General features: G+C 35.9%; 1 protein-coding gene across 1 annotated transcript in view; it reads right to left on the reverse strand.

Annotated features, from left to right (window-relative positions):
• The window catches only part of negr1 (neuronal growth regulator 1), a 149,568-nt gene that overhangs the window by 59,189 nt on the left and 62,392 nt on the right, over positions 1-27,987 (reverse strand). Inside the window, exon 6 of the mRNA XM_073852555.1 lies at positions 21,828-21,976. Coding sequence (XP_073708656.1) covers positions 21,828-21,976 — 149 coding nt within the window. The remainder of the gene's footprint in view (positions 1-21,827; positions 21,977-27,987) is intronic.

The raw sequence follows: 27,987 nt of genomic DNA on the forward strand, positions 1-27,987 counted from the left end.
GCTCACTGTAAAAAATGATTGCGCCAATTAGTTATCACAACTTAACATTTCGAGTTAAGTTAACTTATCTCAAATATCAAACTTATCAGACTTAAAAGAATGAGGTAATAAGTTGTCACAACAGAACCTGCCATTATAAAGCCTAACAGTTTGTTTTTAAATATTGCAATTTAAAAATTACAGCATACAAAAGTCACATGACATTTACAAGAAAATACTCTGTGTGACAACTAGCCCCGGTCTCCCCTTATACATGCTCATATACATTTCTATACATCATTGCGTTTGCATACCGTATGTATTGCTTCTTTCTGAATACACATAATCCAACCCTCCTGTGAAGAGATGTCAAAAGATAATTAGCATTTATTAATTCATTTGTCAAATAAGTAGTGCACCTGTTGCGAGGAATTCAAACTATCCTCTCTCGGCCAAGTCGCTCAACTAAGACAGCACAAAATTAACTAGAAATACAATTTGGAACTTGGAACAAAACAAGAACAGTGGGACGTCGAGACAGTTTATCTCAACGATTGATACTGCCGCTACTGCAGTGGACCATGAAATTGTCATTTGTTCTGCAAGCGTTGCATCAAATGAAAGTTAAGGGCTACGCACTAGCAAAGGTCTAAACTCTGGCAGTGAGAGGACCCCATGGCTAATTATATCCATTCCATACAAATGCTATACCCACTAATACACCGGCATATCTGTAAAATGGAGTATGAAAATGCATTAAGTTTTGTAACGCTAAATGATACTCATTGTGGCTGCGAAGAACAGTCATGCAATACAACACATCACACACACACCGTTAGCGTGTGCATTGTGTCGTATATGTCAGAGTTTATGTGCTAAAGAGAAAGCATTAGGGGAAGTAATGTATTTGAGGGATAACATTTTCACACTGGCTTTTAAAAGACATGTTTTAAAAGAATAGTTCAACCAAAACAATATTAACTCTGTTATCATTTATTCACAATCATATTTGTCCAAATACAAATTCTGTGAAACACAAAAGGAGAACTTTTGAAGAATCTACTGGTCATTCTGGACACAAAAATATTTTTAATTCAGCCAGTTTTTGTCAACTGAATCAACCGATTTATTTATTTTGGACTGTCCCAAACACAAAGCAACTGTAGGCTTCAGAAGACTTGCAATATAGCGCACAAGTCTTATGATTAGTGGTTTGACAGATATAGATTTTTTGATGGCAATATCTTAAAGAGCATGGTAGCCAGTGACTATTATATATGATATCAAGCCATTTAATTTAACTACAGTAAATAATGAGAGCATAACAATTACTATTATATTTATTTTACATAATTTTGACTGAAATAAAAATGTTACAAAATCTGTCAGTTAAAAAAATGCTGTCAAAATAGTAAAGCAATTTCTTCTTTCGGTTACCCTACTATGACATTTACAAAAAATAAATAAAATGGTTTTAAACATAACTGTAACCAATAGTGCACTCTGTAATCATCTATTGAAGTAACATTAAGCCAATAATTATTTTCATGTTTTGTTCCAATCACTGTTAAACGGGATATTAAGATATTAAATATTACCATTAAATAATATAATTCTATGCTATTTTTGTGCCTTAATAAATTAATAATAAAACACAAAACAAATCAAATCAGTTGTTTTAAATGCTACCAATAAAATTAATATTTTTTAGATTTTTGTTAGAGGGTAAACAGTGCTATTAAATGATTAGTATTATTAGTGAACATTAGATGATGGCAAAAATAATGTAAATGTAAAAATAGAAAAAAAAAAATAGCATGCACAATTAAATATCCAATTCTGGATGTAACACTGCTGCTTAAAAGTTTGGGATCAGTAAGACTTTAATGCTTGTTGAAGAAGTCACTTATACTTATCAGGACTGCATTTATTTGATCAGAAATACAGAAAAAGAAACAGTAATATTGCTAAATGTTATTACAATATAAAACAATGTTTTTTATTTTAATGCACTCTTTCGTTGCATCCTCATATGATCCTTCAGAAATCATTCTTATATGCTGATTTAGTATTGAAGTTGGTAACAGCTGTGTTGCCAAATATGTTTTTTGGAACCTCTGTTTTTTTTTTAAGGATTCTTTGATAAATAAAAAGTAAAAAAAAGAACAGCACATATTAAAAATAGAAATCTTTCCTAACAATATAAGTCTTTGCCATCACTTTTTATTAATTTAACACATCCTTGCTGAATGAAAGTATTCATTTCTTTCAAAATGTATTGACCCAAAACTTTTGAGAGGTAGTTTATATTATTAGAAAAATATTTCTATTTTAAATAAATGCTATTCTGTTTTATTACTTTTAAATTTATCAAAGAATCCAAATAGATTTTAATTTATATTCAAATAGAAAAACATTATTTTACATTGTAATAATATTTTACAATACTATTTTTTTATGTATTTTTGATCAAATAAAAGCAGCCTTGATGAGCATAAGAAAATTGTTTAAAACATGAAAAATCTCTCTGATCCCAAACTTTTGATCGGTAGTGTATATCCAACAAAGGCCAATGCAATTCCATAAAATTGTTCTTTTTGTGTTACAAGAATGAAAAAAGTCATATGTGTTTGAAGCGACATGAAGGTGAGTAATGACAGAGTTTTAATTTTTGGGTGAACTATCCCTTTAATACACACAGGCCCACACACACACACACACACACACACACACACACACACACACACTCACACTCCACGCTCCCCCAGAAAGAGAATATCATGGTCTGTGATTTCAGTAAAGAGCACAACAGCAAAAACACAGCGACGCCAGATAGTGAGAGACGTTCATAGGCGGCGAAATCAGTTGCTGCTCAGGAGAAGAGAAAATGGCAGACAACAAATAAAAGAGAGAAGTCGAGGAGGCGTATTATCAATATCCCGCCCTTCATGCAGCCCGCACTAAAGCAGAGAATGAGGAAGCCAGAGAGAAGCAGTCAGCGTTTAGGAAAGCCACTCGCCCCAGCGCTACACATGACAGTGCCCACCATAACGCCACAGTGCTCGCTCAGAGGGGTGTCAGTGCTGAACTGTGCAATGCCACAAGTTAAAGAAATAAAACACAAAGAAACACAAAGAAATAAAGTGAAAAAATTAGGGCTGTCAATTGAACTCGGTTTAATCGAAAGTGATCAGTTATAAAGAAAATAACGCAATTAAAGAAATAATGCCCTAACATGTTTTTTAAAATCCATCTGCTTTTTTACCAATGTCTAATTTGCTAACAAATGAATCTTTTGATTTGAATCTTTAAATGATTCAGTTGACTGAATCAGTCTAGATGGTTCTTGAGACTTCAATTCAATGATTCACTGAACTGAGAACCATCTCTTTTGGAAATGTCATGAAATGTCTCAAAATGTAAACCACTCCAGTAAGAGCATTTAGAACTTGACAGATTTTTAGACATAAATGTTATAGGAACAGTTCACCCCAAAATTACAATCACTGCATGATTTACTCACCCTCAAGCCATTCTAGGTATATCTGACTTTCTTGTTTCAGACAATCAGAGTTATATTAAAATATGTCCTGGTTCTTCCAAGCTTTGTAATGGCAGTGAATTGGTGTTGAGATTTTGAAGCCCAAAAAAGTCCATCCATCCATTCATTACTCCACACGGCTCCAGAGGTTAAAAAAAGCATTCTGAAATGAAGCAATGTGTTTGTGTAAGAAAATTATTTATATTTAAAACTTTATATAAAAAGGTTTATATCTCTAGCATCCACTGTGGTATGCGCAGAGCCTAAACACTCGGCAAGAGCCAATTGCGAGTAAAAATCGTCATTGAAGAGTATATATAACAGTGTCAGTCACCAGTTGGCAGGTAAAACTTTCACGAAATATAACAATTCAATGTAGTGAAAAGAAATTAATTGTTTCTGATGTAGTAAAATAACCTTTTCTGAAGACAAGATTTTTGTGATTAACCGTTCTGTCATATGCCTCGAGAGCAAATCAAATATATAAACGAGCTGATAAGTTCAGAGCAGTGTGATGGCCAGCTTGTCTCTAGACATGGTTCTAATAACTTTTACCTGAGAAGATATTGCTGCTTCATTTTGGAAGATTAACATTTCTCTTTTTTATTCTTTATAACCCAAGAATGTAGCAATGCGGTTACGCTGCCTAAACAGTGCAGTGAAATGTAGTTTGAAAGTTGCACGTTTGGCTCTATGCATATGCTGAGCCGCTTCAGACCGCGCACTAGTAGCACTATAATGGACGAAAACACAATTATGCCAAATGCGTGGTTTTGGCGAGTTACCTCATAAACGTAGTCTTAAATGAGTTATAAAAACTTAAATGACTGTAAAGAGTTGGGATAAAATCAAATATGTGTCAGATTTGCATCATGCATCAGATGTTAAAGAGACCGTACTACTTTTAAAGTGAAACCTGCTGAAGTCTGTCATTGATGGAAATCAAAGAACAAAAGGAAAAGAGAAATCTTCACTCGACTGCACTAGTCGTTGATTAACTTTGGTAGCTTGAATAAAGATTAACCTTTATAGTAATTTATTTAAAAAATCACTTAAATTAAAAGTTGTTACATATTTCAGAGCCTAAATATAAGACATAATAGCTTTAAATTAGGGCTGTCACTATCGATTATTTTGGTAATCGAGTAATCTGTCAATTATTTTAACGATTAAAGGGAAACTTTCGCCAAAATGAAATCTGGGGTGTTTTTTGAATTGTAAACGAGTCAAACTTTCATCTAAAAGCATAATTACGACGAAAGAGCCACTTTTAAGATTGACAGTGATATCGTTTTCTGGTCAAATGGCCGGTGAATGGGAGTGCTAGGGACACTACTTTGAGCGCATCAAAATCAATATTTTGATTGATTAACACTAAGAAGGCTCGACACACCATAAAACTTTGCTCGAAGTATCGCCTGGGTCTCTACACATGAACTCGAGCACTGAGAACATTGTTTGTGTACACAGAGTTTACACAAGAAGGGTTTTGAACAACTCACTTTCACTGTTTGGGTTTCCGCTCACAGCCATCTTCACAGAATCGAGGAATCGTTACAGCCCTACTTTAAACTCACTGCCTGTTTTTGCAAAAGATTTTCATGGCCGGTAAAAAAAAAAAAACTAAACATTTTGGCCGGTGACGTGATAAAATTTACTGGCCAAAAAGTTTTTTTTTTTTACTGGCAGATGTGCCAAAAATTTGTTTTAGGCCATGCGTATGTGTGTTCACGAGAGAGTAGCATTTCAGCCGATGACAAAGGACTTTGGCGTGCGTAATCTCCAGTGAGAATATGCTAGTCTCGCGAGAAACAACTTTTGTTTACATCGAAGGAAAACCAGTCTCTTCTCGCTTCATATCGAAATCCTCCAACATTTTTCATTACAAATCCTTGTATTCACCTAGATGTAAATCATGGGGGCACATGCGGGAAATTTGTTTAGTTTTATCAACAAACATACCAAAAAGGTCTTGTGTTACGTCCCAGCAGATGTGCCTTCGCGTCGGGGTCGGGGTCTGGGTCTCTCTCTCTCTCTCTGTCATTTTTTTAGGTACAACCCCTTTTAACTGCTATTGGCTAAGGAGGCTGTCAATCATCATCATCTCGAGTGACGTGATGGCTTCTGTGGCCAATCCCATCTGCCGCCAACATTTCTAAAGATGACTAGTGGAACGCCAAGGGAGAGGCACCTATTTGTGTTCCTGCTTTGTTTCTTTGTTTCTTAATCTGCCTCTCGTTATTTCTTTTGGTTTTGGGTATTTTGTTATGTCTCTTTGTTAAAGTTTAAGTTGTCATCTTGTTTATCGTCCTCATTCTTTGCTTTAGTATTTGTATTGATTTTGATGACAACCTTTGCGTTTTTCCCCAGGAGTTTTGGACAGGTAATATGTCACGTGACATACATATTGCAACATCTAGCGATCTTTATGTATAGACACACTAGCCTAGAAGTGAGCGCTGCATTTGTATCTTTTGTTTGGCAGTTTTAGAGTAGGAAAGTTAGGGCATCTAGAAACGCCGAAGACTTGCTTTGATTGTTTTCTTTTCAGTTGGGTTAGAGGTTTATATTGAGTTAGTTTGGTTTTGTTTTGTTATTTTCTTTTCTTTAGCGCCACTTACGTCCAATTCTCTCCTGTGTGTTTATTATCTTTTGCTGTTGTTTTCCTGTGTAAATATTGTATATAATTTATTCTTTACTCTTTTGGTGTTAAGTCTTTTCATCATCATTATCCATTATCATATTCATTGTTATTTTCTGTTTTTTTTTCCCCTTAATTTCGTAAAATAAATTATCCTTTGTTGGCATTAATTCGGTTTGCTTTTTGTCTTTTTACACCTGCATCACAAAACTGGTCACAATCTAAATGTTACAACTTCCAACCCTAGATTGAGAGCAAGAGGTCGTGACATCTTGTTTTTAATGAATAGCATATTAAAAAATGCAAAAACATTTTATTTAAATAAGCAAATAAACTATGTATTTTTTTTGTATTGTAAAAGCAAATTTATATTTTGATTGTAAATGACATTTTTTAGGAGCTGAATCATGGCAACTACTTTCTCAGTAAACACTGATAAGGGATTAATTAATGAATGCATAATGTAATCTATTTAATTTAAAAATAACTGATTGACAGCCCTAGAAAAAAATATCAAAATAAAGTGACAACACACAAAGCTGAACGCCAGCAGGCATCCTGGCCAATCGAGAGAAGGAGAAATTGCAATGAAGAGGAGGTCATTTTTGGTTAGTGCAGCATTTCGGATCCCTTACTGAGCTGCGTACAGCATGTGACATATACTGACCTGGACTTGAGACAGCACTAGTTGTTGTGGGTTCAATAATTGCTACAGGAAAAGAAGGGGAGAGGGAAAAAAGGACATTTATATATTATTAACATAATGAAGACCCAAAAGAAGGGAAAAGAGAACAAAAACATGTGAAGACTGGAAAAAAAGGGTGTGAGAATTTTGCTTCTGTGGTCAACGGGCAATAAAAGGGCCCTTTAAACCACAAACTAAAACAAACCCCTGCTGAGCTTGATCATCTTGATCAAAATGTAATGTTCAGTCGGGTTTTGTTCGGTTTTTATGTTCAGAGACTTTTCAACAGAGTCGGTTTCAAATCATATTATGATCGCTGATCTTTGATACTCCAAATTAGAAGCTTCTGAGCATCACTCAATTCAACGAACCGGAATGAAGCTCAGCTCAATTAACACATGAAATTAAATTTGCACCTAGCAGACAGTCATTTAATCATGACGATGTAATATAGTTTTCATATTATTAATAGATATCATACTCTCTCAATTGCCCCAGCTCCCTTTTTGGGAAATGTTAAAAGCAGGACTTTAATGTCAATCCATTTTTAATCTCATATAGGCTCAATATTTTCCAGTGAGTTACTTAACTGATGGTAATTAAAACTTAACTGGGGGGAGACGTCTAGATCTGGAGGAGATTTACAGAAATATGAACATCTTCACATTTTTCATCTGCTAATACATATACATAAAAGAGTCAAATATAAAAAATGGAAAATGAATCCATCCACAACAGCCAAAGCATTGGACACTTAAAAAGGTCAGGCTGTCATTGCATTAGATGCAACATATTAAACCAAGTGGCTTCTGCAAACAAAAGCAGCTAACTTCATTTTTCCTAGCCAGTCTGGTTAACCACCTGGTCTCAAGGTCATTTCTAGAAGATGTATGAAGTCATTTCAATGTAGGTGCCCTTGTAGAGTAACCACAGGTGTCCATACACACTAAAGGTCACACAGGCTTGTAAGCATGTAAAAAAAAAAAAACATCTAATAAATACACCACAAATTCTATTGTTAAAATACGCCATTTTACTCTACCTTCCCACAACATTGCACAACATGCAGCTTTAAAAGTCATATTAGAAGAGGTCGGTTATGTGAACTTGCAGATCACAGTTAATCAGACTTGGACTTTGCCACACATCACAAAGTGAAACTCTCTACTTGAGTGTTTGCAGTCCTCCACGTTCATATGCCTTTGAATGAAGTGAATGAAACAAATTCACTCAAAAATGAAAATTCTATCATCATTTACTCACCCTCATGTTGTTCCAAACCTGTATGTCTTTCTTTCTTCTGCACAATACAATAGATACGTTGAAGTTTGTTCAATTTTATGGAAGCCTGTTTCAGCCACTGAATAAAATATAAAAGAAGGTAACAGCGACTTTTTACCTCACAACTCAGTTTTGAGTTTACATCTCACAATTTTGACTTTTTTCCTCAGAACTGCATGATACAAACTCACAATTCTGACTTTTTTCCTTGGTACTGTGAAATATGAACAATTTTAATAAATGAAGTCAGAATTGCATAATATAAACTTGCAATTGCGACTTTATTTAGTGGCGGAAATGGGCTTTCTTTTGAGAAATAAAATAAAAATCCCATTTGTTAAAATGTATCTCCTTATATGTCACAAAGAAAAAGTCATAAATGTTTGGAATGACATGAGGGTGAGTAAATGAGAGAATTTACATTTTTGGAGCACAAATGAAGATTTTTTTTCAGTGGGGTCCAAGGTTATTTGGACAATGTTCTTCAAAATCTATTCTTTTGTGTTATACAGGGGAAATAAAAACAGTGAATAAATGATCATAAACGTTTCATTTTTGAAAGAAGTACCCCTTTATTTCACCAGAAAGTGTCCTGCTTTATCTTAATTTTGATCTATTATTTATCATTTAAAACCAAGCAAACTTTCTTTTCTGAAATATTTTATTCAGAAAGGTCTTTGTGCTATTTTCTTTTAAACACAATTCCACTTGGTTCAATATTTTATCTTATCTTATCTAATTTAAATACTCCAACCATTTTATATATTTATTGTATGCCTGTATGTCTGCCCAGCTTCATCAAATTTAATGAAAGTGTATCAATAAAATCACATGAAAAACTAATTACTATGAAAACATACAAGTGGTTGCGTAACAGTTTCTTTTGTTAAAGAAAGAAAGAAAAAGGACTCGGGCCACAATCAAACCATCTGGACATTTGTCAGAAGAATTATTCTTTCCTTCCAACATCCGTTGTGACAGTAGAGATGAACTGAAAGAGGAAAAAAATATGTGTGTGTTTTCTTCTTTATTGTTCAAATCAACATTACAGTGACTCCGTACAGTAAGAGTGACTTTGTGATTAAGGGGTGTAATGACCTCAACAGAAGCTTCTCTCTGGTAAGCCCTTTGCTAAATTGAGAGCCCTGGAGTTGAAATCACAGCGCCTAGAGACAGTTCACATCATTACTGTTCGCAGGTTCAGGGGCAGGGTTGAAACAGTGTGTGTGTGTGTGTGTGTGTGTGTGTACATAGGAGATGTGTGTTACTGCCTTTCAGCTGCAGATCATGTTAAGCGCACAGGCATGCAACCTGGAGCAATCATCACCACTGACAGAACTGCATGCTTTGGGAATAAACTGACATTTCATTGTAAATCAGAAAAAGGGTATACACGCAAATTTGTGACCCTGAACCACAAAACCAGTCTTAAGTAGCACAGGTACATTTGTAGCAATAGCCAAAAAATACACAGTATGGGTCAAAATAATGGATTTTTTTTCTTTTATGCCACAAATCTTAGGAAATTAAGTAAAGATCATGTTCCATGAAGATATTTTGTAAATTTCCTAACGTAAATGTACCAAAAAGCAATTTTCTCAACATTTAGGTTTTTTTTGCACCCTCAGATTCTAGATTTTCAAATAGTTGTATCTCAGCCAAATATTGTCCTATCCTAACAAACCATACATCATTGGAAACTTATTTATCTTTTCCTGTGATATACAAATCTCAATTTCAAGCAAATTTACCCCAATGACTAGTTTTGTGGTCCAGGGTCACATTTAGTGAAGGAGGCAAAAGCTAATGTTTCACTGAAAGGCCTGGCAAAGATTCAATAATAATAATAAATCAAAAATATTATATGTATTTATAGATGTACATAGATACTTGATTTGTTTGTTCACATATGGTTACTTTTGACCCTGTGGAATTTCAGAAATCAAAATCAGAAATTGCATTTGAAATATTTTTGCTATTTAGACAAGAAATGTGTTTTATTTTATGCATAATTTAAAGGGGTCCTATTATGCTTTTTTTTTTTTTTTTTTTTTTTTTTTTTTACAAAGTCTTTATTTTGTTTTGGGGGTGCACTAGAACAATTTTTCATGCTTGGTGGTTCAAAAAACACATTATTTTCCACATAATTTACATTATTGCAATAGCTTTCTCCCCAGGCTGGCAAAAATGGCTGAATTAGTTCCGGGTTTTATGAAGGTCCGCCTTCCGAAAAACCAAATGTGTTGTGATTGGTTAGCAGTCCCACGGCGTTGCAATTGGCGAACAGCTTAGATGGCGTTTCAGTATTGCCATGCCCCCTCCAAAAGCAGCAAGTTCTGTGTATAACCGTGCAAGAAGTAATTCTTAAGTTTTAAATATGGATATTTTCTGACAAACACACATCGGATCACTAAAGGAGGCTTTTACTGACCCCTCCGGAGCCGTGTGAGGCACTTTGTATTCTGGATCGATTTGTTTTGGACTGATGGAGAGGAACACTTGTCTATGCTGTTCAGTCAATGCCGTTCTAAGGCTTGGGAGTGCCAGGATTATTTTTAATAATAATTTAATAATTCCCATTGCATTTGTCTCAAAGAAGGAAGTCATATACACCTAGGATGCATGGAGGATGAGTAAATAATATGCTACAGTATTGTTGGTCCTATCGTCAGCCTGCGAGATCGCAATACATGATATTATCATTATTGTGCTAATTTATTTAATTATTTACATGCACGAAACCAGCTCCAGCATGAGGCTAGTGAAGCTATCTACCAGGGTTGGGGCCATTCATGAATTGAATTGAGAATGAATGGTAAATTCCAATTCACTTCCTGGAATGGAATTGGAATTGGAATTGCATGCAGCTGACAGGAAATGGAATTGGAATTGAATTGGAATGCCAGGAAACAGAGTTGAATTCAAATAAATTCCACTAAATTCCACTTGAGTTGCTAAATAAAATAATTTGACTTGATTTGCTTAATAGTTTATAGTACATTAAATATTGTAAATCACATAAACAACAAACATATAAAAGAAATACAAAGTACTGTATGTTTAGTATGTTAAGCGTGATCATTTCACATGCCAAATTTCAGGAAATGATGATAATTCGATGCAATAAAAAGTGAATGAAATACATGAATGAACATGACTCATTTTTTTGTGAGTTGAGACATAATATATGTGGTAATCATATATTGAAAGTATATTACATCCAGAAACTTATCACCACTGTCATTCAATTATTAATTCATAATGTACAGTTCTCATTTTTATTTACTTGCATTTGATCAACTCTATTTAATACATGGCATATATATATATGGTTATGTCTCTAAATGTAATCACAAATAAATGCTCAGAAACAGCAATAAACGGAATTCAGTGGAATTTCCCTGAATTGAATTCCACTTCCTGTAATTCCAATTCAATTCCAACTCCGTTTCCTGTAATTGTTGTTGAATTCCAATTCCAATTCCATTTCCTTCTTTGAATTGGAATTGTTGAGTTCATTCCTGAATTGACCCCAACCCTGCTATCTACACTGTATGATGAATAAATCTCTTACCACATACTGTACATGTCTACGGCACGGCTCCGTCGCAGCCACCGATGATCGTCACTCTAATCAATGCTTGTGTTTACATCAGCCGCGGCTTTGCATGTGTTTCAACCCTCTGTACCGTACACGTCAACGGCGCAGCTCGCTGAAACATCCCAGAAGCGTTTTTCCATGCTACATCGCTAAAATTAGGTGAATCCCCCACCTTGTCCCTCCCCACCCGCCAACGATTCGAGTTTCCGTAGATGGGATTTATTTGAATGATATTCTAATGGATCGTGTTGTGACATCATAGCATCCAGAAAACAAAAGCTGTAGTCCAAAGGAGCCGTTTCTTGTAGTTCTTAAAAAGGGATTTTTTAAAAACTAAATCTATCCCTTTGGAGTGGACTTTGGGATTTGTAACTTTGTAGATGTTTTTTATGCCCAAATATACACACCACACACTGACTAAAATTCAAAAAGTGAAAAAGCGTAATAGGACCCCTTTAAGCATACCTCAAGCATGCACTTCACTAACATGGTTGTCTCCTTGGTAGAATAAACTAGGGTAAACTAACTTTAATTTTGTGAAAATTCTTATTAATCAATCTAACGCATATTGAAATGACACATTTTATAATTCTCTTTTTGGATAGATTATAATTTTTCATCCTTTATGATGACAAAAAGATGGTTTAATTGTGACCTTCATACAAGGATCATACAAAAAACCCTGCTATTTTTAATAGAAATCCACTTCTGGTTAAAAAAAAAAAAAAACCGATAGAATATATAACTAAAGACCAATATGTCCTAGCAAAAATAAATGAATAAAATTCATTGCTTCCTTAAAATTCATAAATCTTCAGTAATGATACTTCACCATATGGGCACACATATTTGGCTTCCTTTCAGAGTTTTTAATTATTAATAATTATGTTTCTCACTCTTATAAAATTCGGTCTACATTGCAATTTTAGTCTGTTAAAACTACAGTTCTTGTAAAACAAAGATGATGTTACAGCTTTAGAAAGATTTCTTCTCCCTTGGTTAATATTAGATGAATGTGAACCTCTCAGTCTTTATATTACAGTATTGCATGACGTGTAATATTCAGGTACTGTATAGAGCAATGGAGCAGCCTGCATTGCATCTACGTAAAAGCAGATTGATGTGTACACCGGATGACCTCTGTTCTCACTTGCAAGGAAAAAAAACACATCATCATGGTGGGAGGAATTGCTTTTCATTCTATAATAACATCTCATTTTTTCCTTTTTCTCTTTACAAAGAGTAGAACATCCAGCTTCTACACAATTCACAGAAACGTAAATTGCCAAGATACGAGTGGAGTGCTATCTGCTGTGCATTGTTAGACCACTCTGAGACAGTAAGAATAAGAATTACAAACGAGACTATGAGCTGTGCTCGAATTCATTTATTTTACGCCAACCCCTTAACGATGGATTTTAAAACCTGAAGGTCAAAATGAATTATTTGAAGGGGCTAATTTTCTCTAATCTTCAGAAGCACAAGGCACAGTACTGATGAAGAAAAACTTTAGCTGCATCCTTGAACGGCTAAACCTTCTATCTTTCATGCATGGTCAGACGCATCGCAAGGATTGCCTGTTTCTCCAGGCGGTTTTAACCGCCGTCTCCGTTAATGATTGGACAGGAGGTGTTTTATAGCCAAAACAGACTGTCTGCATCACAAACACCTTAATTTTCAAGGACCTGCATGCCACACATTCAGCGTACAAACTGCGAGGCGGCACCCTTTAAGACGTCAAAATGATGACTGTTGTAATACAAGATAAAAGTCAATGAGAAAGATAAATGTCAGTCCATCTGTTCGCCTGTCCTTTTCAGCGCCGGACTGAATTTGATTAGAGCTTCAAAACCGCTGCAAATGAAGACAACAAAATGCAACCTCAACAAGAAAATACAGTATAATACCAATCTCTCATATAGTATGTGCAACAAGATAACAGCAGGAAAATGGGTTAATGTAATAACATTTGCAATCTCAGCTTCAGACCGCACGTCCACTTCGTTCGCCAACTGCCTGATGCATAGGCTCTGGAAAGCATTTTCTCAGTCTGGCAAGCTTTAATCTGATTGGCTGGTTTTATCCAGGGCACAAAGTCGAGTTTACACGCCTGATACAATAAGCGCTTTTCAGTAAGATCAAATCACCGGATTTGCCAAAGTTTGCAAAGTTACTGGCATCAAATTTGAAAGACATCCCAGAGTTTTGTTTGAGGCACTTAGAAGCAAGTAAACTTGATATCCACGAGTATAACTGCATATTCTGCTTACTTTCTAGTTAAGTCTGTGAAATAGTCATTGCTCATAATATTTGGCCAGGCTGATCATATTTTTTACATCCATTTTGAGCTTTTTTGTTTAAATTTTTGCGCTATGGTGATACTGTAATGTAGACCAGACTTTACAATATAGTCAAAGGTTTGGCTATACAAGACTACTTTATTTGATGTAGAAGTTTGATTGAATTGTGTTTGGAAGAACTGGAATGTCATGGTGCTGGGATGCCAATCGGATTCATAATCCATGAGCACTTAACACAGCACTTAAATCTATCAGCATAAATTGAGCACAGTCTGTACTTGGCAGTTCTTTACAGTGCAAGTAGAGGTGTTTGGGGGGAAGGCAACCTGATATATGATTGATGGGGAAATAAGAATAGGATCAGGAGGGCTGGCTGAACGGCAAGATGAATGCATGAGTTTCCCAGCCTGAAGAAAAACGATATTCATGAGAATAAATTGACATCATATCTTCTGTTCTAGTTCACCTTCCATTTCATCCCTTCTTTTATGCCTCCACCCCGTGACTCACACAGGGTCACAGTATGGTAACCACGACAACAACATCCGGCACAACTCAGCAAGAGCGGTAAAGGAAAACCAGGACAAGAAGAAACGCCGAGATATGAAAAGATGACACTGAGGTTGTGATTGATAGGCATGGCAAATGAACAAGGCTTCCATTAGCTGCTGCCTGCAGAAGATGTGGAGGCTTTATCAAGGCAGGCTGAAAGCTTCTTGGGGCTATGAGTGCTTCTAGTCTGTTTTAGTCATACTCCAATGACAGGTTGGAGGAGATTATTCGGCAAAGCCTACACTGTGCTATAAGCAAAAAATGAGGGGGGAAAGATAGCTTGGATTACCGAGCAGACGGAATCTGCCAATTAAGGACAACAAAATCTTCACTCCTTACAGTCGGGACAGCAAAATGTAGAAGAAAGAGTTGCAGAAACACTTAGACAGCTATGGAAAACAGCAGGTTTAAGATGTACCTTGCTACAACACGCGAGACACATTTACCTCACACATACAAACTTGTTTATGTTTTGCAAGACATAAAAACAGACATAAACAGTTAGATGTTAACGCATTTACATTTCACTCTTTCTATAAAAATATGCTGCATCCTCACATGAAAATCCAACGATCTGAAAGTTGTCCATCTACAGTCGTAGCCAAAAGTTTTGAGAATTACATAAATATTGGAAATTGGAAAAGTTGCTGCTTAAGTTTTTATAATAGCAATTTGCATATACTCCAGAATGTTATGAAGAGTGATCAGATGAATTGCATAGTCCTTCTTTGCCATGAAAATTTATTTAATCCCGAAAAAAACTTTCCACTGCATTTCATTGCTGTCATTAAAGGACCTGCTGAGATCATTTCAGTAATCGTCTTGTTAACTCAGGTGAGAATGTTGACGAGCACAAGGCTGGAGATCATTATGTCAGGCTGATTGGGTTAGAATGGCAGACTTGACATGTTAAAAGGAGGGTGATGCTTGAAATCATTGTTCTTCCATTTTTAACCATGGTGACCTGCAAAGAAACGCGTGCAGCCATCATTGCGTTGCATAAAAATGGCTTCACAGGCAAGGATATTGTGGCTACTAAGATTGCACCTAAATCAACAATTTATAGGATCATCAAGAACTTCAAGGAAAGAGGTTCAATTCTTGTTAAGAAGGCTTCAGGGCATCCAAGAAAGTCCAGCAAGCGCCAGGATCGTCTCCTAAAGAGGATTCAGCTGCGGGATCGGAGTGCCACCAGTGCAGAGCTTGCTCAGGAATGGCAGCAGGCAGGTGTGAGCGCATCTGCACGCACAGTGAGGCCAAGACTTTTGGAAGATGGCCTGGTGTCAAGAAGGGCAGCAAAGAAGCCACTTCTCTCCAAAAAAATATCAGGGACAGATTGATCTCCTGCAAAAAGTATGGCGAATGGACTGCTGAGGACTGGGGCAAAGTCATATTCTCCGATGAAGCCTCTTTCCGATTGTTTGGGGCATCTGGAAAAAGGCTTGTCCGGAGAAGAAAAGGTGAGCGCTACCATCAGTCCTGTGTCATGCCAACAGTAAAGCATCCTGAGACCATTCATGTGTGGGGTTGCTTCTCATCCAAGGGAGTGGACTCACTCACAATTTTGCCCAAAAACACAGCCATGAATAAAGAATGGTACCAAAACACCCTCCAACAGCAACTTCTTCCAACAATCCAACAACAGTTTGGTGAAGAACAATGCATTTTCCAGCACGATGGAGCACCGTGCCATAAGGCAAAAGTGATAACTAAGTGGCTCAGGGACCAAAACGTTGAAATTTTGGGTCCATGGCCTGGAAACTCCCCAGATCTTAATCCCATTGAGAACTTGTGGTCAATCCTCAAGAGGCGGGTGGACAAACAAAAACCCACTAATTCTGACAAACTCCAAGAAGTGATTATGAAAGAATGGGTTGCTATCAGTCAGGATTTGGCCCAGAAGTTGATTGAGAGCATGCCCAGTCGAATTGCAGAGGTCCTGAAAAAGAAGGGCCAACACTGCAAATACTGACTCTTTGCATAAATGTCATGTAATTGTCGATAAAAGCCTTTGAAAAGTATGAAGTGCTTGTAATTATATTTCAGTACATCACAGAAACAACTGAAACAAAGATCTAAAAGCAGTTTAGCAGCAAACTTAGTGAAAACTAATATTTGTGTCATTCTCAAAACATTTGGCCACGACTGTACATACATTTTTTTAAATAAAAATTAATTAACATATTGGCCCTCTTCACACTTGGTGGTTACATCAGAGGTTGCGTTAACTAAAATCGTTCACCGAATTTGTAAAACACGGGTAATTCAAAATACTTGCAGATTAAAAAAGCCATTTGGTCTATTGCGTTTGGCTGCTTTAGAGAAACCTTCCCACAGTAAAGGATGCTAATAGGGATTAGAAGTGAAGAAAAGGGTGGAAAATAAAGTTTTAAAGCGCCCACGCGAAAACAGCCAGGTGAGAGACGAGAGCGAGGATTTGAAGAGAGAAATGAGAGATTTCAAGTGTAGTGCAGTGGAACAATTCATGGGATATTGTTCATTAAATTGGGTGACCGGATCCAAAAAGCACAGTGTAAAACAGAATAAAAAGACAATATACTACTAAGGTGCCTGGTAAAACAAAAAGATAATAAAAACAACCTCAAAGGCTCCACCTGACCATATATTCGAATGTGGTTTCAGTGATCCGATCACAATGTGCCCTGGGTGCATTCAATGTGGTTAAATGCTATCCGTTTGTGATCCGATCATCAAAAACGCACTTTAATGCCAGGTGCAAAAAGGGCCAAAAGTCCAATCAAATGCGATGACAGTGAGTAATGGAGAAAGAGCCACGTAAATGTCAAGTCACTCTAATTTGTATCACACTTGCAACGCATCACCCATTTTTCTCAATACAACATTACAAACAGCCATTTGTTAAATTCATCACCTTTGCCCAATGCCTGCACATTTTCCTTTTCAAAAGAGCCTGCTCAGTGAACTGGTGTTCACAGACAATGGTCAGGATGGTTTTAGAAATTTAACAAAGGAGACACACTAACTGCCAGACATTCGTTACCTCACAAAACCTTTATGTTTGGGAATGTGAAGGGGAAAATACAGTATAACTACGATACTGCGACAGCATAGTATGTTAAGCAGAAATGAGTAGTTGTTTATCAATTTACGCAATCATTTGCCCCAGCTGTATGCACTAAAACTCAGCATTCTGAGAGATTATTTTCATTATAGTCAATTACTAGTAGTGCTAAACTCATCCTTGAGAGTTAAATATCTTTCACACTAATGAATTCCCATTGAGACGTTGGGGAAAACAAAGACTGACTGAGTGTGTTGCTTTGACATGCATTTTTTATATCTACGGAAAAGAATCTGTCTTTGACTATTGCAACCAAGGCCATTAGCTATATTGAGGTCATTTGGCAATTGGTAAGGCTTAAATAATGCACTTTTAAACATGTGGTTCGATCTCTGAGTGTATCTGACTGTAACGTCATTAGCAGAGTGCATGCCAACGCCAACGTTTCATGAAAGTGCACTTTTTCTTAATGAAAATTTAATCTCTTAAGCATAATGTCAGTTAACATTCTAATTCCGCTTTTAAGAATTACATTCAAACACGCACTTTATGTGAAGCATAAAACAATGAGGAATAAAAAATTCAGGCCAATGAGGATCTAATGCAGTAGAGTTTCGTGCGCCAGCTGTCTTTTAGTGGTCCTCATATTGTTCCAAAGATTGTTTCATCAGGGGAATACAATAGAAGATATTCTGAAGCTTGTTTAAAGGCACAGTATGTAATTTTCAGCGCTAGATGGTGCATATTCAAAAGAAACAAAGAAACAAAGGCGCAATTTGATGACGCTGTGATTGAGTGGAATCATAGGAGTTGTCGTCTTCATCCCTACAGTTTATATACTCTGACAGGACTCATGTTCATGGATGAGGTAATGTATTAAAGATTTATTAACATCACTGTAGTATGAAGTAGGATGGGGCTGAAAGTCACGGAAGCCAAACAAGAACGCTTGAACGATTGCTAACGACAGATGTGCGTGACTCATGGCTAAAAAGCTGCAGAGGTGTTATTATGCCATAGTCGACCACTTCCACTCTTTCCAGTCATGCGTATGTGGGGTAAAGTAGCACTGATTTGTCATACTGGAGACATTTGAGTGTGTTAACAGTTCGGCACTGGTCTAATAAAATGCAAAACATATTCAACAGGGTTTGTACAGACACTGTAAAATGAAATTACAAAATTCAAGGACTTAAATTTTTTCAAGGACTTCACTCTAAAAAAAGATAAGCAAGTTTACTACTAAAGTGTTTATTTTCTTAAGGGATTTGTATTTGTGCATACTTTCTTTTTTCTTTGTTTTGTTTTTATATCTGTACTGCCTTAATTGTTTGATGTTTTCTACGGTTTAAGAAAAATAAATCAGAAAAAAATATTTGCGAAACCACTCCGAAATCTTGATCTGAAACAAATGATTCGCCATAGGCGCTCCGAGGTCCCGAACTGCGATCTGTGCTCTGAAGTTCTGATCTAAAGCAAATGATTTGCTCCAAAATTCCAATCTTATTCAACTTATTCGACAATCCACGCTCTGACGTCCCGATCTGAATAATGATTCGCAAACCATCATTTCAGATAAGGACTCAAATCGCAAATTATTTGACTTAGATCAGATTTTCGTATATCACAAATCATTTCACTTGAATAATTAAATTTGTGAAATGATTCACAAACTTGTTCAAATCTAAATCAAAATATTCGTAATACATGCTTTAAAGTCCCGATCTGAATCAAATGACTGCGAAATGCTAAGTTCCGATGTAAATCAAATGATTCACGATGATTCAGAGCTTGTTCTGTTTTACCTATTCCTTTAAGTAGTTTTTAAAATCACTACAAGCGATGTTGAAATTCTAAAATAAATGGCTCTTTTAATTTAATCAGTTTTCTTTTCTAGTGAATCGTTTAAAATGAACGATCGAATCGAAGTGGATCCAGCGTAAATGACTCAATTGATTTGGTTCATCTATTCCACTTTTTGTCTCTTCATCCATGTTTACACAACACTGTCAGTACTACTACTAGCTTAGCTCATTAGTTTAATCTGAATCAAATGATTTGCGATACGCTATTCGACTGGAGCGCTTCAAAATAGTCAATCGTTTTGCGAAGCAATGATTTAACTGATTCGGAGTTTCGAAAAGCTCTGTTTCACTCATTCCTAAAAGTGTTTTTTTAAAATCTGTACAAGCGATGTCGAAAATCGAAAATAAATGTCTCTTTTAATTTAATCAGTTTTTTTTTTCAAGTGAATTGCTTAAAATGAATTATCGAATCGGAGTGGATCCAGTGTAAATGACTCAATTGATTAGGTTCATCTGTTACTCTTTTCATGTCTTCAGCCATGTTTATATGACACTGTCAGTACTACTACTAGCTTAGCTCACTAGTTGAAATAAGCGAATTTTTTTTTTAAATTGTGTGAATTTTACGTGAAAAGATATGTGCTTATTGGAAAAATTAAACACTTATTTCATAGATACATTGTCTTTCAATAATTCAAGTACTTTTCAAGTACCTTCAGGAATACTGCTATTTATTGAGGGTTATTTTTAGGGTTTTCCAGGCCTTAAATTTCAAAAAGTCAAATTCAAGTACTTCAGGCACCCTGATTAAAGTGTCTTCGGTGTTTCCATGTTTTCTACACACACAAAAAAAAAAAAAATCGAGGGTGTATGACGTCAATAAAAAAAAAAAAAAAAAAAAAATTACATATTGTGCCTTTAAATGTTTTGTGCATACAAAGAAAGTTAGTTGGGTCCAAAACAACATTGGATCCAACGCTGGAGACACGTTCTCCTTTTTCAAAATATCTTCTTGTGCCCATTATAGAATGAAGAAATGCATACAGACTTGAAACAACATGAGTTGAATAAATGATGACCAATTTTGGTGACCAAACTTGGATGATAAAATGTCAAATCTTCCTTTTCTCCATCTTGACATTCAAGTCCTACCTAAACTTCTTGGCGAAATAGAATAAGGGCCTTTACCCCCTTTACTTTCACCTTGTCACATAAGACTTTTAATGGACGCCTATTCCATTAAAGAGCATTTAACTATGCTAAATAACCCATGTAGATGCCAAAAGCACTCAATCACCTTGATGTTGGCAGACGTACAGTAGAATAAATGACCCAGTTGGTTCCATAGGGGGAAAGTAGTTAATTCTGCGAGTACAGTGTTCAGCTGGGGATACTGTATGTCTGGGACGAGGAGACAACAAAACAAATGTGTGGGAATAATCTAAGAAACACTTTCAATCAATACAAGGCATAAAATATGAGGGCGGAAATCATACGCCGGGCTAAAAATAGAGCGAAATGATAGGTTTCTTCATGCTGAGGAGAAAATCAAACACTGCACTTTGATTAGTACTCCACACCTTGTCTCTGAGGTTGAGGTCCTCCATTAAATATTAATGTGTCCCTGAATCCACCTTTGCTTCATCAATACTTATTGACCAATATTATAACAGCAATTTAGTCCAAGGCAACGATGACCAGCTCTTGCATTCGCAATCTCTACAGATGTGGAGATGTGTGTGCTGTGGAGGAATTGCTTGCCATTTCTCATTAGGAGCACAGTAGGGTAGGTTTCCTTTTCATTAGCGATGAGGAAAATAAGAGGTACGGAGTAACTCTGGTGGGAGGAGAAGATGCAGCTTTCTGGTCTATTCTGGGTTTCTCGCATCACAGACTGACGGTCTTCAGTAGAACGTGAAAGATACCGGAATTTTTCATCTCAGCTGGGCCTTTGATATGCTTCATTTAAAAGCAGGGGACTTAACTTTTCCATCTGCCGCTTTTAAGACAACCACTAGTTTTTTTTTTTGTGTTGTTGTTGCTGTTTTTTTTTTTTTTTTTTCATTTGTTTATCTTGTTAGCCCACTTACTTTTATTATTGACTCAGAGACCACTGAATCAGAAAAACACTAAGCATTTCAAACAGACTGCTCATAGAAATTGCATCTCATTTTAAGAGCTCTTTGAAAAGGCTTCACAGAAAACTTCAGGCTCCAAAACAATGACCTATTTGAGTAGCATCTTCTCTCATTTCCTCTGCAACATATGCATTAAAGATGGGGGAAAACGCTGCGTTTTCTCCCTCTAAGGAGCTCTGCGACAACTGTAACAGCTTATGTGAAAAAGCAACTACCAGCACAACAAGAGTTAGCCAGGGGAGAGTAATGCTCGTTACTTACGAATCAGAGGCACACTGGCGTTGGCTGTTCCCAACCTGTTGACGGCCACACAGGTGTAGTTGCCATAGCGATCCTGTGTCATGTTCTTCACTGTGAGAACTGATCTGGAGCTGAGGTTCTTGATGTCTATTCCTTGGCCCATGTTAATCCTGAAAATAGGACCAGGAGTTGACATGACACGTCAAGCAGTGACACCTGCTGCAATATGGCATGCTATAAATCCATCCATCAAAAAAACTATTTTTAGCAGCACTTCTCATTTATACATGTAGACAGGATATATAGAATACCAGAATTTTGAAAAAAAAAAAAATCACAGTTTGGTCCAGCAAAAAAATGTACTTTACTTTAAAATGTCTGTTCTTAATACTTTTATTCAGCAAACATGCATTGAGTGATGGTTAATATTTTTACATTGTTGCAAATATTAATTTGTTTTTAAAATGTTTCTTGAGCACAAAATAAATTAATATGATTTTTGGTGATTATTAGGATCATGTAACACCGATGACTGGAGTAATGGCTGCTGCAGTGTTAATTTTGACAGCAAATTTTGATTTAGTCTTAGTCAAAGTCTAGTAGTCTACTCTTTTAGTCATATTTTAGTCATCTAAATTGTTTTAGTTTTAGTCTAGTTAAATTAGATTTAGTCGGCTAAAATCGAATGGGTTTAGCTACAGTGTATTGCATTTATTAAGCATTTCTCTAATTGTATAGGTTTGGTATAGGCCCCCAACACTGCACATTTTGCATCTCTCCTTTGTCTGACACACTAATTTCAGGTCTTTGAGTCTCTACTAATGAGCTGTTAACCTGAATCAGGTGTGTTTGATTAAGGTGATATGGAAAACATGCAGTGTTGGGGGGCATCCAGGATCGTGGTTGGGAATCACTGCTTTATAACAATGAGTTTACCATTCTTCATTCTTTCAAGACATATCTACTTCTATAAATAAATTTAGATTGATCTTTAATAGGGCTGATAAGTGATTCAGTCAAGAGCAGTGAGGACATTTCTGTCTTTCTTTTGTTGCTTGATTAACATCAATGCCAAACACAATAGAAAATAAATTAGGCTGCTGTCCCTTTAAAACTGAATGCACGGATGCAATGTACTGATACACGTCCAGCATTCTACCAACTGTTTACGTTCACATAAGATGCAACCGAGTGTGTTTATGTGAATACAAAATGGACAATTCAACATCATTTTGTGTGTATTTCTCCGTTCATGTGAAAGAGTACTTGTGTGCTGTGTGAGAAGCAACACTTTGGTGTCTGTGCTCAGAAAATCGGAATGAACTGAGTTCTCTTTTGCATCGATCAGTTTATCCATTTGTCTGCTCTTCTTTTACTCCCAGTTGTTGAGATTTTTTGAATGTTTTATGAGACAGGCAGCAAATGTATGGTAGCTTATGTCCCGTCGGAAAGATCAGTAACGTTAGGCTATGATCAGAGCTGTGTAGTAACTACATGTAATCTGAACTAAAAAGCCAAAATTTAAGTACTTCTAATTAAAATAAATTACATTGTAAAATAATCAGACCACAGTTACTTTTTTTTGGATTACATGAGTACATATTATTCACACAATAGCAATTTATTCTCTGTAATTCCACTTTCTTGTCTTTTAAATGTTCCTTTCTAAAATAGACGACTGCTTATATATACACTCAGAAAGTTTTGTGGACATTGCAATTATTGATGAACACACACATTTTTTATTTAACCATTTATTTCTGTGCCTTTAGAAGGATTTTGTCTTTCAAACACATTAAAATACAATTTATGAATTCACAAATTTACAAACTTGGTTTCTCATCTGATTCTCTTTCACCTAATACATTTACCCCTTAATTTTAATAATCAGATTTGCATGTTTATGGTTCTCTGACATTGGTTATGGTCATGTGGGTAAATTAATAAAATATTAAACGTTTTTAGTGTTTTATTTTGACTGACTTTATAATGACTTATTTCAATAAAATATTTTAAATTAACAGCTTTTAAAAACATTTTAAAAACAGCTTTTCATTTAACTCATAAACTCATAAACTGCAGTTCTTTCACAAACCCCAGTTTGGGAAACCTTGAAGTAATATAATGTTTAATGCTCTTTATGTTGTTATGTATTTTTATATCAATATAGCGCAGGGTTATCCTATTTAAAATCAATGTAATAAACAAGTTAGGTCAAAAGTAATCTACATGTAGTCTGATTATATTACCTAAAATGTGTAATGTAATGGATAACGTTAACTGGGTTAAGTAACAAGAACTCATAAGATTATTCCAAAATGGGTATTTTCTCCCAATCTGGAACCCCAAAAATATAGACAGAAAGAATAAGAGTTAATATGAATAATTCTCTAAAGGTAAAGAAATTAGCACCAAACAAATGTGAAAACTATTTGAAGATATGAATAAATATTAAAAAAGTACTGTTCCTCTGAGGTGTCATACTGCTATGCCGGATAGTAACACACTGATTTATGTTTGTTTCTGACACATATTAATGTTTCTTAGAGCAAAAGATGGCAGGTAGATATATGCTAGTCTGTGAGTTAAGATGGGAAATGTAAAAAATGTTACAACTGTCCCTGGTCCTGAGGGAATAGCTAAAGGGAAAATCAGAAGCAGAAAAATATGCACATAGATCGTAGCTTTGTCAAGGTCTAAAGTTCAGCTGCAGTGGCTCTTGAGAGTCCTGACTTTGGGTCATCCGTGTTACTCTCGCAGGTAAAGCGATGAGCTGACCTTTTGTCCCCTAACTCTCAAGTAGCTTGTCTCCTGCTGACACTTGCTTAAATAAGAACAAAAACTTTTCTTTAAACAAAAGACCACTGCTACCACAGTGTTATGCCATTATACACTAAAATATTTTATAAAATCTAGTCAGAATCACATTGAGTATACAGTATAACATTCTGTCTAGTCTCTGTTATCAGCAAGCAATTACATAAACTGCAAAACAGAACGATGTTTAAGGGAGTCGCAATTTCACAAATTCTTTCTAGTGCAAAACTGTCTAATTTGGATAAGGACCCAACTATCTTTACATTTACAAAAATGTACATAGATTTAGTTTAAGATTATTATTCTGTCTGTTCATCTGTTTCTTCAGTATTACTTGGTTTCTCTTTCACTATTGTTTTCTGTGCCTCTCAGCTGTTATCTCAGCATTGAGTCGGCACATTTAGACAAATACAGTAAAACAGACAGTTTATCAACAATGTTCAATGTAAAGCCTTAGATTAAGCAGAGTACAGACCCAATGCCAATAAGCCTCCTTTGCAATTTGAATAAATTGAGTGAAGCCTATAATTACAATTAGCACAGTGTGAACTGCTGATTCAGATCGTACTCAGCAAGAGTGGGTAAATGACGGGTAATGGGGTAATTTGGTATTTAAATTCAAGAACCACCACTTGAGTCAATGCTGATTGGTGCAAAGACTTGGAATGCTCTTTACTAGTGATGAGGTTATACAAACATACAATTAAAATGCAGGGTTAAGATAGGAAGAAAGAGCTTCCTAACATACACAGGTTTGTCCGTATTTCTACTTTAATGTAAGTGTATAAAAATGGTGTATTTAGAAGTATACCTCTAATTTATTTTCTTGTTTTATTATTAGTCCATAACATTTGATTAATTTGGCTGTTTTAAAACATAATCAAATGTTATTCCTGTCAATTCTGTCATTAATTATCCACCCTCATGTCGTTTCAAACCTGTAGGACCTTCATTCATTTTCAGAACACAAATTAAGATATTTTTAATGAATTCCAAGAACTTTCTGACCCTGCATAGACAGCAATGCAACTATGTTCAAGGCCCAGAAAGTTAGTAAGGACATCATTAAAATAGTCCATGTGACATCAGTGGTTCAACTGTTATGAGAATACTTTTTATGCACAAAGAAAACAACTTTATTTAACAATTTCTTCTCTTCTGTGTCAGTCTTTGATGCAAGTTCACGTGAGAACTAGAGATGTTCCGATACCCTTTTTTCCTTCCCGATACCGATTCCGATACCTGGGCTCGGGGTATCGGCCGATACCGAGTACTAATCCGATACCTGGGTGTGTAATTGTATATACAGCTGTAGATAATACTAATAAATTATTTTATTGTGTGCTTCAGACTTATTCCTTAATAAAACAAATATACAGTGATATATACAGTGAACTAGAGTATTTTTATTATATGACATACATTGAACTTTTATTATATGACATATACAGTGAACTAGAGTATTTTTATTATATGACATACATTTGACAGTAATATTTTTTCATATAGTTAGTATTACTAATCTGGTTTTCTGACGTACATCAGCCCTGTTTATAACAGAGAATTTTGGCCAGAATTTGAAAGATTCTCACTAGATCTTGCAGCAACCTTATTCATTGTGCGGCATTTTCAAATGCTCCTCACTGCATCTCGCAGCAGTAACAGTGTTGCAAAATCAACGTTGGCTCCTGAATAAAGCTGTTCGGGGTTTGTGCAAGTTTGTTTGCATTGCAGTCCAAGCTGATAAACGGTCAGCGCTGAGCAGCTCAAACGTGTCGTGTTAGTTTCACTTTCGTTTCGCGTGCCATTTTATGTTTCTCATGTGAGACAGAAATGGCAGAGCTTATTAGTTGAACAACGCGGTGGTCGCGCCAGTGTGACCGCTCACGAAAATTAGTAACACTGGCAGAAAAATTGGTCACAGTCTGGAGCCCTTTAATATTACCGCAAGTGTCCCGCGCGCTTCAGTACAAGGAGTAAACAAACAACGCGCCTGTACAATTCATTAACACAGAACCACGCATTAATTCATATTTAAACAGTCGGTTTTTGGCTTAATATTAGTCCATATCACGATTTGATTTAAGTGTAATGAACTACCTTTGATTAATGCATCAAACTTTGACAAATTCTGTGACGTTCCGCGTTAAACTGTAAGTTCCATTTTGACTGGATTCCACGATTCCGTCCGTGTTTTCCGCATCGCAGAAATCATAAAGCCCTACATATGAGACATGCCGCCGTTTTAGTGGACAAACTGCTAGCACATTTGTATTTCTTCTTCGCTGCTCTAAACAGTGGTTGCTTGTGGCAACACTGTTTGCATTCTGAGCCGCGAAGAAGAACTGGCTTCTGATTTGCTAGCGGGAATAACATATCTTAAAAAAATGGTATCGGATCGGTACGTGGGTTCAAGTACTCGCCGATTCCGATGCTAGATTTTTTTGTGGTATCGGCGGCATTTCCGATACTAGTATCGGAATCGGAACAACCCTAGTGAGAACCACAATGCATGCATGTGATGCTGCTGACACAGGAACCGGCATTCTGAAGTAGAACCCGGATGCGCTGCGCCTTGTTTACAAGCAGAAAAAATATTCTCGCAACTTCATAACATTACGGGTGAACTACTGATGTTACATGTGTCTTATCTGTCAAACAGGACATTTGTAGTGTCAGTTGGAGATGAAGTATCCCAACGTTCTGAAATTGTATGTGGAGTTCCACAGGGATCTCTTTTAGGACCAATTTTGTTTTCAATTTAAATGCTTCCATTAGGTGCTGTAATCTGAAAACATACTATAAATTTTCACTGTTATGCAGATGAATTACAGTACTTATCATTATTGAGGTCCAAAGATCTGAATTGTTTGGATATCCTTTAAGCATGTTTAATAGATATAAAACATTGGATGGCTTTAAACTTTCTGATGAAGTTGTGATAATTGGTCAGAGCTCGAGTACGAATCAGATTGAGTTTGCTCTAAATTGTGTTTTTCCGAATAATAAACAGGTAATAAGAAATTTGGGTGTTTATATTTAGTCTGATACTAACTTAAACTTTGAATTTCATGTCAAGAAGTTAGTTCAGTCTTGTTTTTATCAGTTAAGAAATATTTCTAAGGTGAGACGATTTATGAATATTAAGGATACAGAGAAGTTTATTCATGCTTTTATTTCTTCCCATCTTGACAATTGTAATACCTTGTTTTCTTTGAATTATCATAATTTATTACATTTACAATTAGTGCAAAATGCTGCAGCCAAATGACTGACACAAACAAAGATATTTCATCATATTACACCTGTTTTAGCTACTTTACATTGGTTACCTGTTTATTATAGAATTGATTTTAAGATTTTA

The sequence above is a fragment of the Garra rufa genome, chromosome 12, assembly GCF_049309525.1.
Source record: "Garra rufa chromosome 12, GarRuf1.0, whole genome shotgun sequence".
Classification (NCBI taxonomy): Eukaryota; Metazoa; Chordata; class Actinopteri; order Cypriniformes; family Cyprinidae; genus Garra; species Garra rufa.